General features: G+C 30.8%; 1 protein-coding gene across 1 annotated transcript; it reads left to right on the forward strand.

The window, feature by feature from the left end:
- Positions 1 to 8,266: 8,266 nt before the first annotated feature.
- Positions 8,267 to 10,085, forward strand: LOC140867337 (heavy metal-associated isoprenylated plant protein 31). Its single transcript, XM_073272413.1, has 3 exons — positions 8,267 to 8,390; positions 8,502 to 8,580; positions 9,550 to 10,085. Exons 1-3 carry the CDS (start codon positions 8,385 to 8,387, stop codon positions 9,876 to 9,878), a joined length of 414 nt encoding a protein of 137 aa, XP_073128514.1. The 5' UTR covers positions 8,267 to 8,384; the 3' UTR covers positions 9,879 to 10,085.
- The last annotated feature ends 9,425 nt before the right edge of the window (positions 10,086 to 19,510 follow it).

A 19,510-nucleotide genomic window follows, 5' to 3' on the forward strand; every position in this document is an offset into this window, starting at 1 on the left:
CTCCCCAATGCAACCTCATTCTATTTGATCCTTCACAATTAAACTAGCAATTATTTGTACATGTAAGTCGAATTTTGGTGCCAAAAAATGAGAAGAAAATAGTTTAAAGTGAAGAACGGCCGGATTTTTGAAATCTTTGTGAAAAACCGTCATCGAAATAGCAACTTCAGGGTATGCTTTTTTTTTTTTGCTGGAAAAATTTAAAAACTTTTTAGATGTAATTTCATCTTGATGATTTTTTTCTTTTTTTTTTAATATTTTTCAATTGAGTGATTCTTTGAGGTTTGTGTTTAATGTGCAGTAAAGTTTCGTACATCATTTGAATTATACATATTTGATGGCCAATATTTAGGTTTTACGTATCTCAGTGGGTTTATGGTTCATCTCAATCAATTATAGATTGATTATCTGAAATTCGTTATTGTTCTTTATTATAACGATTTTATTGCCAATTTTTATAGTTTAGTACTGATTATAAAAATTATATAGATAGTATTTATAGTATTCGAATCTGCTACTTAAAAAATGTGATTTTGTGATATTTTTTTGTTGTGAAATGTGTTATGAATAAAGTCATGATCTTCATTTTTTTATCTTATTGTAGTGAATGCATGTTATGTTTTTATTGATTATGTTAAAAATAAAATCTGAAAGTGGTTCTTACAACCCTGCACTTTTTGTTGTTATGAATACAATAACATATATTTGTGATCTCAATCTATAGTGGGTGTATTTGATGGATATATTTGTGAGTCTCGACAAAACCGTGCAAAAAATTCTTCGAAATTCATTATTATGCAATACATAACACCACATCATAAGATGTTCGTGTTTCTAAACGATAACGATAATGTCCTTAATATAATTCATTTTTATATGTGAATGAAACTCACAATGATCGAATTGAGATCAGAGAGAAAACATGAACATCTCAACATTTTTTTAGAGGTAATGTGTGTGTGTGTATGTGTGTGTGTTCATATTTCGGTTTTGATCATGGTCTATGTTGCATCTATAAAGGGTAGAGTTAAACCTACCTTAAGGGTTTTACCCGAATCATAAATCCAATGCCCCATGATTTGCCACATCAACAATATCCCATTAATTATGCTCATGTGTATAAATATTAACCATCGGATGCATGATTTGGGTAATACCCATGGGGTAGGATCTCATTAATCTCTATTAAGATTGAAATTGTGTTTTAATATTATTGTTTTGTATATTTGATCAATGTTTTAGTACTAATATTATTTACATTATGTACTTTGTATATGAGATTTTATCATTACTATTTCATCTTATTGATATTTTTATTTTATATTAAATTGATAAGGATTCGTGAGGAAGACATAGAATTAAAGATCACAAATTGGATACATGCATTGAAAAAAAGCTATATAACAGATGACAACGTAGAGCTGATACATATTAGTTCGCGAACGTGGTGAAATAAAAATTGAGTTGTGAGATCTCTTATCATCGTTCTACTATTCAGAACAACTTGCAAATAGATTATAGGGTACAGTTAAACTATCACAAAGTGTGAAAAGACAAGAAGTTGGCGAGACATGATATTCATGGCACATATAAAGAAGACTAAGATTGATTATAATGGTACTGTCAAAGATCCAGATATTAATGTATTCCATGGTTGCATTTGATCAAATTTTGAACTCCCTAAATGATTACTTAAAGGTTATAAATTTTGATATATTTCTCGATTTTTATTATATTGTTCCCAAATTTGATAATTTTGTTCTTGTTCTTGTTTATTGTATATTTTATGTTGTGATCAATGATAATGTTAATATTTTATATATTTTTAAAAATGAAGGTAATTCAGACAGCGTCCATATTTTATTCTATTTTTTTAGAAAACAAATTTAGACTTTATTAATTACGTATTATTGTAGTTTGTATTACGAATTTTGAAGCAACAAGAAGACATTTATGATACTTGTAAACTTGAAAAAAATGTGAAATAAAAAATGGATGAGATAAAAATGGTTAAACGAATTTTTGATCAATATCAACCTGAAAAGTGAAAGACTTTGAGTGAGATCACATGTGGTGATATCATTCATTGTTCAATGTCTACACGCAATTATATTACTATTAGTCATCTAATATCATGTGCACTACTTTGACAAATGTAGAAGATCAATGTATTGTTCATTATTGATGAAAACAGATGTGTTTATATATATATCATTCATTGTCCAATATCTACAATTGTATAACGAAATATAATTATGAACTTAAAATTTTTTTGAATACGATATTTAGGCATCGATTAGTGCAATTTATAAGACAACGCATATATTTGAACTCCAATATTAAAAGACATGTCTGATCATGATGTTTGGAACAACACATGAACAATAAAAGTACAAATACCACTTAATTCTACATAAATTGTTCTACTTACCGGGATAATATTTTAGGCCACCAAGACCAACCTTGCAAAGTAAAAATAAATTAAGACAAATTGTTCCGGATTCAGAATAATTCCATATTAATTTGGAACGATCTCGAATATTTACAACATAAACAAAAAAACAATTGAGAATAAAATAAACTCATTCTACGCACGCACACACACACACACACACATACACACACACACACACAAACAAAGATGTTATGATTTTATGCACAACACATATTATTATGTTTATAATGTTTTCATTGTCGTATGAATTATCGACAAATGGTGTTGGTCATATAATATCATGTGCACTACCTTGGAAAATGTAGAATATTAATGCATTGTTCATTCTAGACATCATTATAAACTTTAAAAAGTGTTAAATATAATATTTAGACATTGATTAGCCTGATTAGTAATATTAAGATTATATTTGAACTTCACTATTAAAAGAGCATGTCAATCATGTTGTTTGGCATAACACGTGAAAAAAAAGAGTAAAAAATGCGGCCTAAATCAACATAAATTGTTCTAATTATTGAGATAAAATTTTAGGCCACCAAGACCAACCTTGCCAAGAAAAAATAAATTAAGATCAAATTGTCCCAGATTCAGAATCATTCCATATCAATTTAGAACAATCTCGAACTTTTATGGCATAAACAAAAAAACAATTGGGCATGAGAGACTCATTCTCCGCATACACACAAAGATGTTATGATTTTGTGCATAACACATAATGTTTATAATTAATTGTTATTTTCATATGAATTGTGATCAAATTACATTGGTATTGTTCATGTAATATCATGTGCACTACTTTGAAAAATGTAGAAGATGAATGCATTGTTCATTATTGAATTAGATCACATATGGTGATATTATTCATTGTACAATGACTACAATTACATAACTATATGACATTATAAACTTTAAAGATTGTTGAATATAATATTTAGACATTGATTGGCTTGATTAGTAAGATTAAACTTATATTTGAACTTCACTATTAAAAGAACATATCTTATCATGATGTTTGACACAACACATGAACAATAAATGTACAAATACGGCCTAATTCAGCATAAATTATTCTAATTACCAGGATAAAATTTTATACCACCAAGACCAACTTTGCCATGTAAAAATAAATTAAGATCAAATTATCTCGTATTCAGAATCATTCCGCATTAATTTGGAATAATCTCAAACATTTACGGTATAAACAAAGAAATAATTGGATATGAGAGAGACTCATTCTCCGCACACACATTCGAAGATGTTATGATTTTATGCATAACACATATTATAATGTTTACAATAAGTTTTCATTGTCGTATGAATTGTCATAAAATTACGTTGGTGTTGATCATATAATATCATGTACACTAATTTGGTAAATATACAAGATGAATGCATTGTTCATTATTCAATTAGATCACATATGGTGATATTATTCATTGTACAAAGACATTAAATTAATGCTGACGCTTAAATCACAAAGTGCTTTATTAAAATTAGAAGAACCAATAGTGCAAAGAATCGTAAAACTCCCTGGATCTTTTAGTTTTTGTGGTTTCTTCTTTTGAAGGATAACACTACATTCCTCAGTCAGGTTCACTGTATCGAGCTCCTCCAATTTTCACTTCTTAGACATTACATCTTTCAAGAATTTGACATAGTTCGGGATTTGCAGCAAAATATAGGCGAATGGGATATTGATATGAAATTTTTTGAAGATCTCAAGAAATTTGTAAATTGTTCATTCAACGCTTTATTCTTGAATCTCTGCGGATAAACATCTAGTTATGCAATTTTATAATGACTAACACTAATGCAGTTTGACGACAATTCTCACGACAATGAAAACATATTATAAACATTATAATATGTGTTATGCAGAAAATCATAACATCTTCATGTGTGTGTGTGTGTGCAGAGAACAAGTCTCTCTCATACCCAATTGTTTATTTGTTATGCCGTAAATATTCGAGATTATTCCAAAATAATATGGAATGATTCTGAATCCGGGACAATTTGATCCTAATTTATTTTCACTTGGCAAGGTTGGTCTTGGTGGCCTAAAATTTTATCCCGGTAAGTAAACAATTTTTGCTGAATTATGCCGCATTTGTACTTTTATTGTTCATGTGTTGTGCCAAATAACATTATCAGACATGCTCTTTTAATAGTTGATTTCATAATTTTCATCTTACTAATTAAGCTAATCAATGTCTAAATATTATATTTTACAATTTTTAAAGTTTATAATGGCATCTAATTATGCAATTGTAGTCATTATACAATAAATAATGTCACCAATATTGATCTCATTTAATAATGAACAATGCATTCTTTTTCTTATTTGCCAAAGTAGTGCACATGATATTATATGACCAACACCAATGTAATTTGACAAAAATTCATACGACAATGAAAACTTATTATAAACATTATAATATGTGTTATGAATAAAATCATAACATCTTTGTGTGTGTAGGGAATGAGTTTCTCTCATAATTAATTGTTTTTTTGTTTATACCGTAAATATTTGAGATTGTTCTAAATTATCATCCAATTATATTTGTGTTGGTCATTATAATCTATCATGTACACTAATTTGTCAAATATAAAAGATGAATTTATTGTTCGTTATTCAATGAAATCACATATGGTGATATCGTTCATTGCTCAATGTCTACAATTGCATAATGAAATGTAATTCTGACTTTAAAAAACTGTTGAATATGATATTTTGGCATCGATTATCTCAATTTGTAATACGATACATGTATTTGAACTCTACTATTAAAGAATATGCGTGATCATGCGATCACAACGCATGAACTAGAAGAGTATAAATGCGTCTTACTTGAGCACATAATGTTCTACTTCTCAGGATAAAATTTCGGGCCACTTTGATTGACCTTCTCAAGTGATAGTAAATTAGTTTCGAATTGTCTTTGATTTGAGATAATTTTAAATATATTTAGAACAATCTCAGATAATTTTTGGATAAGCAGATAGACGTACAATTTGGAATATGATACTCATTCTTTATACATGCACAAACTTTGTCAAAATATACGAGACACATGCATTGTCCCTGATTTGGGATAATTCCAAATATATTTGGAACAATCTCATACATTTGTGGAATAAAAAAATAGATAATTGAGAATGAAATACTCATTTTTTAGGCAATATGACACACTTTTATGATTCATTCTTTTGAGGCAGTATGAAACTCACTTTTTTGACAGTATATGATTCATATTGCCGAGTTAAAATGAATTAAAATGTTCTAACATGTCAAGTTCTAGGATATAAAGACAGAGATCAGTCGCATAAGTGTTAATATGTGATACTCATAGTACATACATTTAATACAAAAAGTCTATATGATTTACAATCATAAAATTACATTTTAATCTCACAATACAAACAAAAAGTATCATCATTATGACATGCACCGCATCACTATATATGAAATGTGTCTTAATCAAAAATCAAACATCGATTGCGCCTCAAATCATAAATCAAATATTATAATTTAAACAAAAACTAAATTAAACAAGGAACACATTTTATAAATTAATCACTGAAAGTACACATCATTCAAGTATATATCATCATCTATAAACACATAAATATGTCACGGCCAAAACAATTCTAAGTAAACTACAACTTACGAAACAGCTTCACACGATACGACAACACAAGAGAACACGATACATAAGATTACACTACAAACAAAACACAAATTAATATAAAACAACAGTGTGTTCCACAAAATCATTAAAACAAACTAAACCAACAATGCTTCCACTGGAACGTGTATATCTCCTTGAAGGTAAGGTCGTGCTCCAGCCAACTTACAATAACCGCTTTCTCATGTGCAAGTGTAAAGATGGAGCATGCGTCGCTTTCTTGATTATGGAAGCCCAATATTTTTTTGTTATCTCGGTGGTAATTTGTCAACACCTAAAATGAAAGCAAAATAATTTACATTGAGCTTAAAAGGATAAAATCGTGTATGAAAATTTTAATAAAATTGGAGAATATTCACATTTATTTATGTAACACATTACAAAAAAAAAAATCACATAATAACAAATTCAAGCAGTTCATTTTTATTTTAATGATAAAATTATCAATATTTAAGTCAAAATGTAGAACTAAAATCATTATGATTAGGAATTAAATCGATATAATCGAGAACAAGGAATTTCAGTTACTCTATCCCAAAATTGCAATAAATAAGCTTCATTTCCACTCACAGACTGAGAAACTATAAATTGACCAATAATATGTACAATTCACATGATGACACGAAAATTTAATATAATCACTAAATTACCATGGCAAATCTCTAAATAATAGCTCAATTGCAAATGATAAAAACAATTAAACTACATGTTATTGTATTCATAACAACAAAAAGTGTAAGGTTGTAATAACCACTTTCAGATTTTATTTTCTACATAATCAGTAAAAACATAACATGCATTCAATACAATAAGATAAAAAATGAAGATCATGACTTTATTCATAACTCATTCCACAATAAAAAATTATCACAAAATCACATTTCTAAGTAGCAGATTAAAATACTATAAAGACTATCTATATAATCTTTATAATCAGTACTAAACTATAAAAATTGGTAATAAAATCATTATAATCAAGAACAATAACTAATTTCAGATAATCAATCTATAATTAGTTGAGATGGACCATAAACCCACATAGATACATAAAATCTAAATATTGCCCATCAAATATGTATAATTCAAACGATGTATGAAACTTCAGTGCACAATAAACACAAACCTTAAAGAATCACTCAACTGAAAAAGATTAAAAAAAGAAAAAATCACCAAAAAATCACTCAATTGGAAAAGATTAAAAAAATCATCAAGATGAGGTTGGGGAGACGACATATTGGGAGGTGGAAGAATTGTTATTAAAATATTATTTATTGTTCAAGTGAGCCTTAATGTGTTTCCATACTTTTTGATGACAATTTCGTAATTTACCTTAAATGGGGACTTTAAACACATGTCAGTGTTTTGTCAGGGAGTTGCAACACAACAATTCTGACATAAGGACTGAGAGCAAATCTAAGTTTCTATTAAGGATTTATTAATCATTTCCCCCAAATTAATGGATTTTGTCATGTAAAATACTAATGGACAATTGTTGAATTAATTTATTCCACATCTAAAAATACTAGGCAATCATAGTTGTCACCAACTTGCATAAAAATTGAATTTTTTTACAAATTGTTTTTTTTAGCATTGTAAAGGGCACTCATGCAGCATTTTTCTGCTGGTTCGGAGTGGGAAATTACATTAAATTGAAAGGGCAATCAATTCATGCACGCTCTCCCAGCTCACGCGTGACCCCTCTTGCCTTTTTTTTTATTTTTATTTTTATTTCAAAACCCAACGTATTCAAAATTATTTGAGCCTACAAGATTAAGATAAAAAACAAAAAGAAATGGAAAAAAGATATCTTTTATTTATTGTGAAAATTAAAAGGAAATGTAGCCTAAAGAGTGAAACCGAGGGATTATTCATTAATTTCAATTTACGCTTGACCAAACAACTTTCGAAACATGAAATAATTTAATTTCCTCAAATTTAAAGGAAATGATTATGTAATTTTATGTTTCAAGAAATCATAAAGTTATCACACCAAACAAAGTAACTAAAGTCCATTAGCTCCACTCTTCAAAAAAATAATAAAATAAAATAGAAATCAATTATTAAAAATGTTGTTCGTCCCACCTTAATACCTAAAGGGAAAACTCTTTTTATATAAAGCAAAGGGTTCTTCCACACTTTCTCTTAAACCCCTCGCAACCCCGGCCTTTCCATATCAAACAGAAATTCACCACCTTTATCATATTTCTCGGGGCTATATAAAGTACTGTGTAATATATGCAAAGATGTCTGTAAGTTCTTATTTAAATAATTTTACATTTTTACTATCATCATTATTCTTGCAAATTTGATAGTAAACGGGGTGTTTTGTTTTGTTTTATTTTGTTTTGTTTTCCTGGAAGATGGTGGAGGTGAGAGTTCCTAACTTGGACTGTGAAGGGTGCGCTACAAAGCTTAGAAAATCCCTATTCAAACTCAAAGGTTAGTGTGACATTTTGGGAGTATTTGTAAACTTTTAAAAAATAGTGGTTATATCCAATTTTTCTTCTCCAAATCACAAACGAAAATGGGATAATATTGTTTTTAGAGATTGCAAACGCCCTCGAATCATTCTCTTGAAAAAATCCATTAATTTAAAAAGACACAAGTTAAGTTTCATTATAAGTTCTTGTCTGCAATTTTCTTTTTCTACTTTTTTCCCGGGTTTAGAGTACGTTTTGATTTGATAATGAGTGTGCTCCTTTTGGGTTGGTGTAAATAGTTATTGTTTAGAGATTTGAATTTCAAAACAAGCATATATAATACCTTTTGATCGAGGTTGTCTATACTATTTATCATGTGTTTTTTTCTTGAAAAAAATAAAATTGTCTTCATTGTACTACAATATTCAGTCACCATCAAAAGTTCAAAATAACAAATATATATAAAATACAAAATAAGTATGAAATAATTTTTTTAGAAAAAAATAGAAAGACAAAAGGAATTTCATTGAATAGGATTAAAAGATTTAGTTTACATGAATATTATTTACTACTTGGGAAAAATATATAAAATGAAAGCATTAATTTAATTACCTGCAATATATAGGGATCTTGTATAAAATATATTTATAGTATATTCTTTCCATTTATTTTTTGTATACATATTCTATAGCATATTCCAAATGGCATAGATATGATAAATAAAGTTAATTGTTTTTGAAAAGATAAAGAGAAAACATAAAGATAATTAAAAAGTCTTGCTAGCTATTATCTGGGAAAATTTTAAAATTTAATTTAATTAATTTAATTCTAAATAAAGGTTGAAGTTTTTTGTTTAAAAGAAAATCAGAATTGTGGCTCAATGGGCTTTATTTTACGGCCATTTAAGATATTGGGCTTTTTTGCATTTTGCAAACTCCCATGTAGAGGACTTAATAAATAATCCACTAATTAAATCATAATTTATCAGGTGTGGATGCGGTAGAAGTAGAAATGGAGTTGCAAAAGATAACTGTTAGAGGCTATGGATTAGAAGAAAAGAAGGTCCTCAAGGCCATCAAACGCGCCGGAAAAGCCGCGGAGCCGTGGCCATATCCGGGATACTCATATTTCTCCTCATTTTACAAATATCCATCTCACGTTGTCAATCATTACTATGAAACGTCACGAAACGTTGTTGCGCCGAACGTGCACACATTCTTCCACACACCGGCGGTGTACTCTGTGGCTGTGGCTTCGGACGAGGCGGTTGCGTCGATGTTCAGTGATGACAATCCACATGCTTGCTCTATCATGTGAAAACATGATTTGAGAGGAACGTATATTTTAAAAAAGTATATTTTCTTGAGGTTATTGGTGGTTTAGAATGCATGTTTATGTTTCTTGATGAAGGTAAAACGTGAGGTTCATCTGGTGTTTTTTTCTTGGCTGATTGAGTTTTTGGACGTGCAATTGTTTGCTAATTTTTTAGTTATTTTGTTATACTTTGTTTAGTCAGAATGGTTTGTGCGCATGGAAATTTTGATTGAGTTAATATTGTTAAAGCAAAGTGATAAAATTAAGGGAATAGGCTCTACTTTAAGCACAAATTATGATTTCATTTGAATAATTTATCAAAGATATATTAATTATTTTTTTCATTTCTCCACTAAATTGTGTCAGGGATGTTTATGAAATGAATTGAATTGGGTATGTTAACAGGGCCGGGTCTATATTAGGGCTACATTGGGCTATAATTAATAGTATTCTAAATAAATAATTAATACTTCCTCCGTCCCACATATATTATCCTCTTTGGATTTTTACACAGATTAAAAAAAATGTATAGGGAAAACAAATTTTATATAAACTTTCTATTTCATCCCTATTCAATGTATTAAAAAATGATTGCACAATTTTCAAGGTGTAGTTAATAGGGGTATATATTAGTAAAAAAATGTAAAAAAATATTACTAAATATGACATATGATTATATATTTGAGACAAACAGAAAAGAAAACGTGAACAATATAATTGGAACCGAGGGAGTAGTATTCTAAAATACTTACACTTACACACACATTGTTTCTCTAAATGAGTGTGTGCATTTCCATAGGGATGCACTTTAAAGCCATGAAACCCGTGTGCCAAAGTGAACAAATCAGTAGATATTTGGTATCAAAATTAGGTGTGGTTTTTCGGTATACCGTACTAAAAATATTGGTATGAAAAAAATTCATACCAAAATCAATGGCGAAATTCTGAAATTTTGGTATGAAAAAAATCCAAATTGATACCGTATAGAAACCGAAAAAAATTCTTTATACCGAAAAAATGTCTGTATATCGAAAAAATTTCGATACGATATGCCAAAAATTCAATATTTTGATTGGTATGCCAGCCCTAACCAGAATAGCTCCATGTGTCCTTGAGATTGTGTAGCCAATCTCAATGAAAGGGGTTGAACTATGAAGGAAGCATCCTTAGGCAAATCCCCCATCGCCAAACACGACAGAGATATTGGGTATTTAAATGGTCTTGTGTCTATTTTTAGAGAGTGTTTGCAATGAATTATACTTTTGTAGGAGTGATTAATTTATAAATTATAAAAAAGTTAAGAAAAACCAAAAGTTGGTAGTGTTTGAAAACAAATGTGAAAATCTAAAAATCAAAGTTGGGTAGTGTTTGATAAATAAGTTATTATAGTGATTTTAACATTGAATTTCTTATTAGAATCACTTTTGGAGAATCATAATCATCACATGACTAGCTTTTGGATTTCAATTAAGTTAAACATAAGCTAACATAATCTAGGTTTAAGAAACATACAAAAGTAATTTTTTAAAGTCAAAATCTAACAATCATTTTTTTTATTGATTACAAACACTCTCTTAATGGCACGTTTAAAAACAGTGAGACCCACGTGAGGCCATTTCACTAAATAGCCTTGGGTCAATCCAATACAATGTCGAGGGTCATAATTTTTTTAAAAAAAAATTGACCCAAGCCCCTTCTTCAGACCCATGTGTTAGGCTATTTTTATATGGATAAAGGGTATTGTGGATTAGTGGTTTCGAAAATTTCTATTTATGAATTTTAGAGAAGAAGTATTATTTTGTGGAAAATAGTTGCCCAAAAATATAGTGACCTCAGTTCAAGTTTAATAATACACGATTAAATGGATCATTAATTAAGTAAATCAGAGCAATTAAGTAATCAATAGGTTCAGAAACCACCGAAGAGAGTTCAGATCATCCGAACTTAGATCGACCTTCCGAAGGTTTCTCTGTTGCATGACCAGTCATATCAGTGAGTTTTTAAAAGCGCACATACACGTAGCAGCCAGTTCGAACCTTCTGAAGTCCAGATTGGACCTCCCAAACTCAAGTATCAACCGAGGTATCAAAACACAGTTGACACGTCGATTCATGTAGAGATTGGATCTTCCAGTCGTCGCCTATAAATAGGCCATTGAATTTCATATTTTGGAAAATGTATTGAGTGTTTTACTCTCGATTTTAGTGTATATTTGAGTGTTTTTTTTTCCATATTATCAATGGACGGACAGTAACTAAGCTCTTACGAGGTCATAGCGAAACTCTGCTTAAGTTATAGGGCTTTCTTCATCAAAAGGATGATGATGGATGCATGTATAGTTTGAATTCCTATTAGTTATTGGAATTAGTCACTGACTTAGTTAAGTCTTTTAAATAACTAATAGTGATATAGTGTTCACGTAATATTTAGGCTTGGAGTGTAGATCCTGATTTTTCTCGACCTACCTAGTAGAGGTACATAAAATATTGGCTGAGATATCTAGCGCGTATGCATGCTTATATGTTGTATTTTATGTGCCATGATGTTAGAACACTAATTTTTGGTGTTAAAGCAGTTAATATGACAAAACACATGTAAAGTAAAATTATAAAATCTATGTAAAGTCAACTGTCCACAAGCTTAAATCGATATACACGACTGGACTAGACGACTGAAATACTCAAGAGATCAAGATTGGATATAGTCGAGTATTTGGACTGGAAACTATGACTGAACTTAGCACCTTGACTAAACCTTAACTGGAGGTTATTCTCGACTAGTTAGGGATGCTCAACTAAACATACCACAATTGAATTAAAGGACAACTAACATATGTTGCATTTGCATATATTATGTTGAGCTTATATCTCCTTATAGTTATTCTAGTAGGGTCGCTCAGCCTTACGTTTGGATATATGATCGAGCACCGAGAGCTACCGCGATAGCGGGAACCGAGGCTACAGTGACTATGATACTTGGCACCCATGATCGAGACGAGTGTTTGAGCTACCCAATAGATATGACCCCAAATGATACTACTCGCTCATAATGCCTAGTTTGAGACGGATTGATCCAGTTGACCTAGTTATCCGTCACATCATTTGCATGTGCTTATAGGTTTTTATACTCTTAATTTACGTACTGAGTGTTAGTCGCTCACATCTTTCGTTTCATCTTGGACACCCCATTTGACGGGGCAAACTTAGGTTGGACCAGTTAGGACTAAAGGTGGAAAGAGTGAAAACTTATGGAGGTTATCCGTTTTTTTCTGTTGTTTCTTTGGGTTGTCTAGATACGTTACTGTTTCTATTGGGTATCAGATTTGCGGTCAAAACATTACACTCAAACTCTAAAGGACATTCCAAGACTAGACACTTAGCCAAAGCCGAATGATTCATCGATGTAGAAACAAAAAAGTACAATGTTTAGGGAGACATAGGGTAGCTTATGACACTTAACAAATCATGTAGAAATGAAAGAATGAGATTGTAACACCCGAAAAATCCATAAATTCAGTCACGAGTATTAATAGGATTTTAATTGAAATTTAAATGAATGATTTTATTTATTAATGATTTAAAGATTATTTTTAATTAAGTGTCTTTAAGTGATGTTTTAATGATTTAAAAGATTGTGTTTAAAAGCTTTCTCATGCTATTTATTTTGTGTGAGATTTTATGTTTCAAATTTTAGATGTTAGGTGTTAAAATATATGTTTAAAATTTTGTATTAAATGATTTAATATTATCTTATTTATCGGATTTTTAATGTTTGCAAAGGTTAGCTTTGATATTTTTTTTAGGTATGGGTTAATTCTGGCGACGAAGGGAAACAAGACTAGCCATGAGCAGAGTTTAAGAAAATTTACATCCAATATATTCTATGAGTATTTTATTTTATAAGTATGGCATGATATTTAATTTAAAATTTTAGGGAAGAAATATTTTTAAAAAAAGAAATTATTTTAAGTTGATGTGCCAGAGTCCAGCCCATGAGTTTTCTATTTAAAATTTAGAGTCAGGGCTTAACGTAAAAATAGATTTACGTCAAATCCCTCCTCCCATCTCTTCTATTTCACGCCATAGCCGCTCCCCACCCCTAGGTCTTCCAAATTCTCTATCAATTTTTCAAGTATTCTCGCCTGGTTCGATCGTGAGATGGCTAGGATCGTGTTTTCGGAGTTCGGATTTCCATACCAAGAAAGAAGAAAGACAAGTTTTAAACGCTTTGAAACCACCAATCAAAAATATATGTATTTTGATATGAAAAAGATGTATTTTGATGTGTAAATTATGTATATTGCATGATTCTATGAGTTTTGATGAACATGATGTAGAACTGTGAAACATGAATCGTTCTTGATGTTTATGAGAAAGATTTCAATGAGAAAATGATTCAAAGATGTTTAAATCTCATATTTTTGGTGGAATAAGACGTGCGTGGTTTTAGTTTAAATATTTTGAGGTTGTAGTGTTTTTAATCCAAAGTTTAAAAGATTTTACATGTGCTGGGTTACACTGGGCTAGCAACATCAGTTACAATTTGTAGGATAAAGACTGATATACTAGTCCAATTTATATGAGTACAATTTTATTAGAAAGCTAATTCATTTATCTACAACTTTTGTGTTTTAAGTTTTGTCAAAATCATTTTGAAATAATGGCCAAAATCACTCGGAATTTTGTCGGTTGGTTTGTAGTTTTTTGCACGGACACATTTTGGTAGAAAAAGTGTAATGTTTTATTGGAATGTACAAATTGAGTGAAATACACGGAAAATGAAAGCTAAGACACAGATTTACAATTTTCATGTTTACCATTTTCCCTAATTCGGAACGTAAAATAAAATTTACGCTCAAGCGTGTGCAAGTCGCCCTGCCCTGGGTTGTGCGCAGGCCGCGCTCGAGCAGGATTTTTGTAACACCCAAAAATTTTTATACGTAAATTCGCATGCATAATTAGGGAAATTAATTATTTAAATTTTTAGAAATATAAGTTAAATATTACTTATGTGTTATTATGTGTATTATGTGCATGCTTTAAATTATTTTAGTATTTAACCCATAATTATGGAAATTTTAGACTTTTAAGGAATTTATTATTTTGAGCGCGTAGACGGGACCGTGGACGGACGAGATACCAATCTTTTTAGCCAAAAATATTTTATGAGTCTTATGACCCTTAAAATAATATTTTAAGGTATTTTGTCAAGAAAATTTTAGTATTTATTTATATATTTATTTAAGGGTTGATTTTTAGCCAAAATAAGCCATTTTAATGACTTTTATTAAATTTTAAAAATCCTCTAAATTATTATTTCGGGATTTTTGGTTTATTATCAGATTAATAAGTTATTATTGAGTTTTTAAATATTTATTTAGGTATGATATTATCTTAAATTAGTTTTTATCCTAATTTAATCCTATTTATAAAATTTTAAAACTAAAACCTATCCTACCCTACCCTAACCCCACTCAGCCGACAACCCCCTTTCCTCCACCTCCTTCCTCACGTTTCAACAGAAGCAAACAACCTCCATAGCCGATTTCTTCAAGAAAATTTAGAGTTTTTCGTAGATTCGTCATCCCGGAGCCGTACACGTGGAAGCTTCGATTTAAATCAAAGACATGTCTAATTCTTTTGTTTCTACACCATGCAAGATATTATTTCATTGTTTTATCAGAAACACTATGATCCACACGTTTAAATTTCTGAATTTTCGAAGCATGAATGTTTCTTTTTCCTTTCTTGCTCACGTTTGCTTGGTTCATGGTCATATCACGTTTTTTTTTTATGCATGGGAAGGTCCAAGCTGGTGTCCAACGTCTGGGTGCATGTGTGAGGGTCCTTAGCGTTGTCCTAGTTCATGGTGTAGGTCGGGCATAGGCTGGAACCGAAGCCTCTTCTTCCGGACGCACCAGATCGCGCAGGTTAGTGTTCTGAGGAAGAAGACTTCGTTCTCCTTCCTCAGGCCACGGTTTGGGGTGAGGTTTGAAGGGATTGAACCCTATCGATGTTGGATAGGATTGGGAAGTGGTTTAAGGGAAAAATATGGCCGGAGTAGGGAGAACGAACGGATTTGGCAACACTGCTCATCTGCGCGCGCGAGCACATATGATGTCTGGTGTTTGTGTTCGTTCTCCACCTATAGTGCATGGTTTGGGTTGATTTTTATCTTGTTGGAAACCTATAAATATTTTATAGGATTGGAAAGTAGTTTCACGGTCATTGGTGGTCGGAGCAGGGAGAACGATTGGATTTACGGCAGCCGCTCAGGGCTGGATGCGAGCTGGGGGAACAGCCTTTTGCAAGGCTTTGTTATCCTTCCTCGAACCACTGTTTGGGCTGATTTTTAGCTTGATGGAAAAGTCTTGATGTTTTCTAAGTGATAGAAGTGGTTTCATGGTCAAATACTGTCTGATCAGAGAGAACGAAAGGAATTAGTACAGCTGCACGGAGTTGGTTGTGAGCAGAAATATGCTTGGGTTAAGTTTTGAACTTCTGGGTTTTATTTTGAGCTGGGATTGGGCTGGGTGGTTCGGGTCGGGTCTGTGGTGTCATGGATCGGGTCAGTAGGGTTCGGGTCCGGGTTAGGTGGGTCGGGCTCGGGTATTTTAATTTTTAAGTAATTAAGAGTTTAATTGGTTTTTGGGCCATTTTAATGATTAGAAAATTATTTGGGACTCCAAATAATTTTATTTGGGCCTTAAATGATTTATTTAAGTTAACCCAATGATTTTCATGGGCTTGGGAGCCCATGGAAATTTTTGGGCCCGTCGATGGATTTTTGGGCCAGTCTAGAGTTTTATTGGGTTTAATTAAGTTAATGGGCTTAAATATTTTTATTTTGGCCCAATTAAATTTAATTAAGTTATTTGGGCTAAAATATGATTTTTGGGCTTAGCTTAAGTTAATGGACTTAAATGTTTTTATTTAGGTCCATTTATGAATAATGACATTTAATTAAGAATTTATTTTCATTGGGCTTTTATTTAAGTTTAATGGACTTAGAGTGAGTCATCAGCAGTCTGGACCAACCCATGAAAATAAACTAAGTCCGGAATATATACTTAATTAATTTTATGCATGAAGTCTATTTTAAGTAAAAGTATATTTATTATAAAAATTTAATTAAATATATATTACAGACATATTTTAAGTGCATGCATACATGAAGAGTTTTATGATATGTTTATGATTAAGAATTGAGCATGAAAAATATTTTTATGGAAATTGAAGTTATGTGGCAGCACAGAGGTGGTTTACCACCAGCACAGAGGTAGTTTTACTACCGGCATAGAATTGATTTTACCACTGGCACAGAGGTAGTTTACTACCAGCATAGAGGTGATTATTCACCGCCACGTACGATGGTTCTCAGACTGATCAGTCGCTCATGTTTACGAGCCACATATACGGATATAACCTTTACAGTTACTTATGATTAAGTCATGCTCTATTTACGTATGGATTATATGATTAGTATGATGGATGTTATGTTATAAGATATGGTATGCAAGAGTTTACAGTGCACATTTTTAAGAGCATGCATGCATACTCATGATATTATATGTATTAGTATGATTATGTGATGCATTATTTTTAACCCTTGTTATAAAGGATTAGACATGTTGAGCCCCTAGGCTCACTACGCTTATATAGTGCAGGTGAGTGTGATGATTCGTTTGTAGCTTCTACCGGTGGCGAGGATGTATGAGCAAGCATGGCAGTGGCCCCGTGACCGTCGCATTGAGTCTTGCATGTTTGAGTACCTTTGAGATTTTATAAAACATGTTTCGTATTTTTCAGTTTCCAGTGGTTGAGCGAATTAATTTTATTATTTTTATTTAGCACGACGAGAGATTTTCAGTGGTTTAATATTATTATTTATTTAAGTTTTTATTTTAAAGAATTTTATTTATTAGCAGTATTTTTAATGTTTATACATATATGTATAGTATTATTCTTAGTTATTTTAAAAAAAAATTCCGCATTTATTAGTAGTAGATGTTTCAATTGGTATCAGAGCGCGGTCCTTGGAGGGTGTCCTACTGCCACGTGAAGCTCAGAAATTCTACTACCGGTCTGTAAGTTTTAAATGTTTTATTATGATTTATCAGGAGCATATGTTATGACTTAAGACTTTACGTTAGCAAAGTTTTAAAATACTTAGTTATGCATTGCGATTTACGTGAAGAATGTGTGGTGACGCAGTATGCCCAAGACATGTTATATGACAGGTGGACCACAAGAAATTTCGAATTTGGGAATTCAGTTTTTATGTTGTTAAAACTAAGTTTGATATTTATGATATATGGGTTGTCACTTGAATTTTTGTAGTAACTTATTGATTTTAAGTTAGAATGATTTCATTGGTAAATTATTGGGTTGGTGATGGTAAGAGGTAGCGGGCCTATCTAGGAAATTTTTATGAAGGTATAGCGATAAATAGAAAAATAAAGGTAAATTCCGATAAGAGGTATTAAGTTTTTGTGATAGCAATAGAATTATTGTTTGAGGCAAGAGTAGGATTCCTCGCAAGATTGATTAATCGAGGGTTGTATCATTTTCTTCTTTGGTGAATTTAAAATGTTACTTTTTAGAGGCTAATATATATTTTTGGGAATTAAGTCCGCATGTGTCAAATTATGCTAGTTGTGTTCACAGATATCATATTGTCATTCGTTTAACTATTAAGGTTTTTCCTTTGACGAAGAAGTCATGATTTTCTTGGAGATAGCAATTGTACCATAAGGTTATAGTTTGATGGTTTGTGGTTTTAAGTTTGTACTCTTAATTATATGAGGTATAAATTGATGATAAATATGTTTTGTACTAGGTTCTTGAATCTTTGAGAATAAGAACAATTGTGGAGTTAGTTTGATAAAGAATTGGATAATCTTTGATAATACTTAAGGGTTCGCGTGGTTGGTGTTACTAAGTAAGCTGTATTGAGTTTGACGTTCAAGTCACTACGTTTAAATAAATAGATTTGGGAAGGATAAAATATTTTGTTTATCAGAGTGCGCAGCAGAAGCATGATTTTTGGGATACCAAAACTTGGGAACTAGATATGTAATAGTGGATTTAGTAAATTGGATTTTTGAAGGACTCTGTTACTAGAGTTTGATCAGTTGAATTTCGAGGACGAAATTCAATTTAAGGGGGGGAGAATTGTAACACCCGAAAATTTTTATACGTAAATTCGCATGCATAATTAGGGAAATTAATTATTTAAATTTTTAGAAATATAAGTTAAATATTACTTATGTGTTATTATGTGTATTATGTGCATGCTTTAAATTATTTTAGTATTTAACCCATAATTATGGAAATTTTAGACTTTTAAGGAATTTATTATTTTGAGCGCGTAGACGAAACCGTGGACGGACGACATACCAATCTTTTTAGCCAAAAATATTTTATGAGTCTTATGACCCTTAAAATAATATTTTAAGATATTTTGTCAAGAAAATTTTAGTATTTATTTATATATTTATTTAAGGGTTGATTTTTAGCCAAAATAAGTCATTTTAATGACTTTTATTAAATTTTAAAAATCCTCTAAATTATTATTTCGGGATTTTTGGTTTATTATCAGATTAATAAGTTATTATTGAGTTTTTAAATATTTAT

The sequence above is a fragment of the Henckelia pumila genome, chromosome 4, assembly GCF_033568475.1.
Source record: "Henckelia pumila isolate YLH828 chromosome 4, ASM3356847v2, whole genome shotgun sequence".
Classification (NCBI taxonomy): domain Eukaryota; kingdom Viridiplantae; phylum Streptophyta; class Magnoliopsida; order Lamiales; family Gesneriaceae; genus Henckelia; species Henckelia pumila.

Excerpts from the sequence above, each read along its gene's own strand:
- LOC140867337 (XM_073272413.1), top strand. Across the intron at positions 8,581-9,549 it reads ATCCCTATTCAAACTCAAAG|GTGTGGATGCGGTAGAAGTA; the intron begins GTTAGTGTGACA and ends ATAATTTATCAG.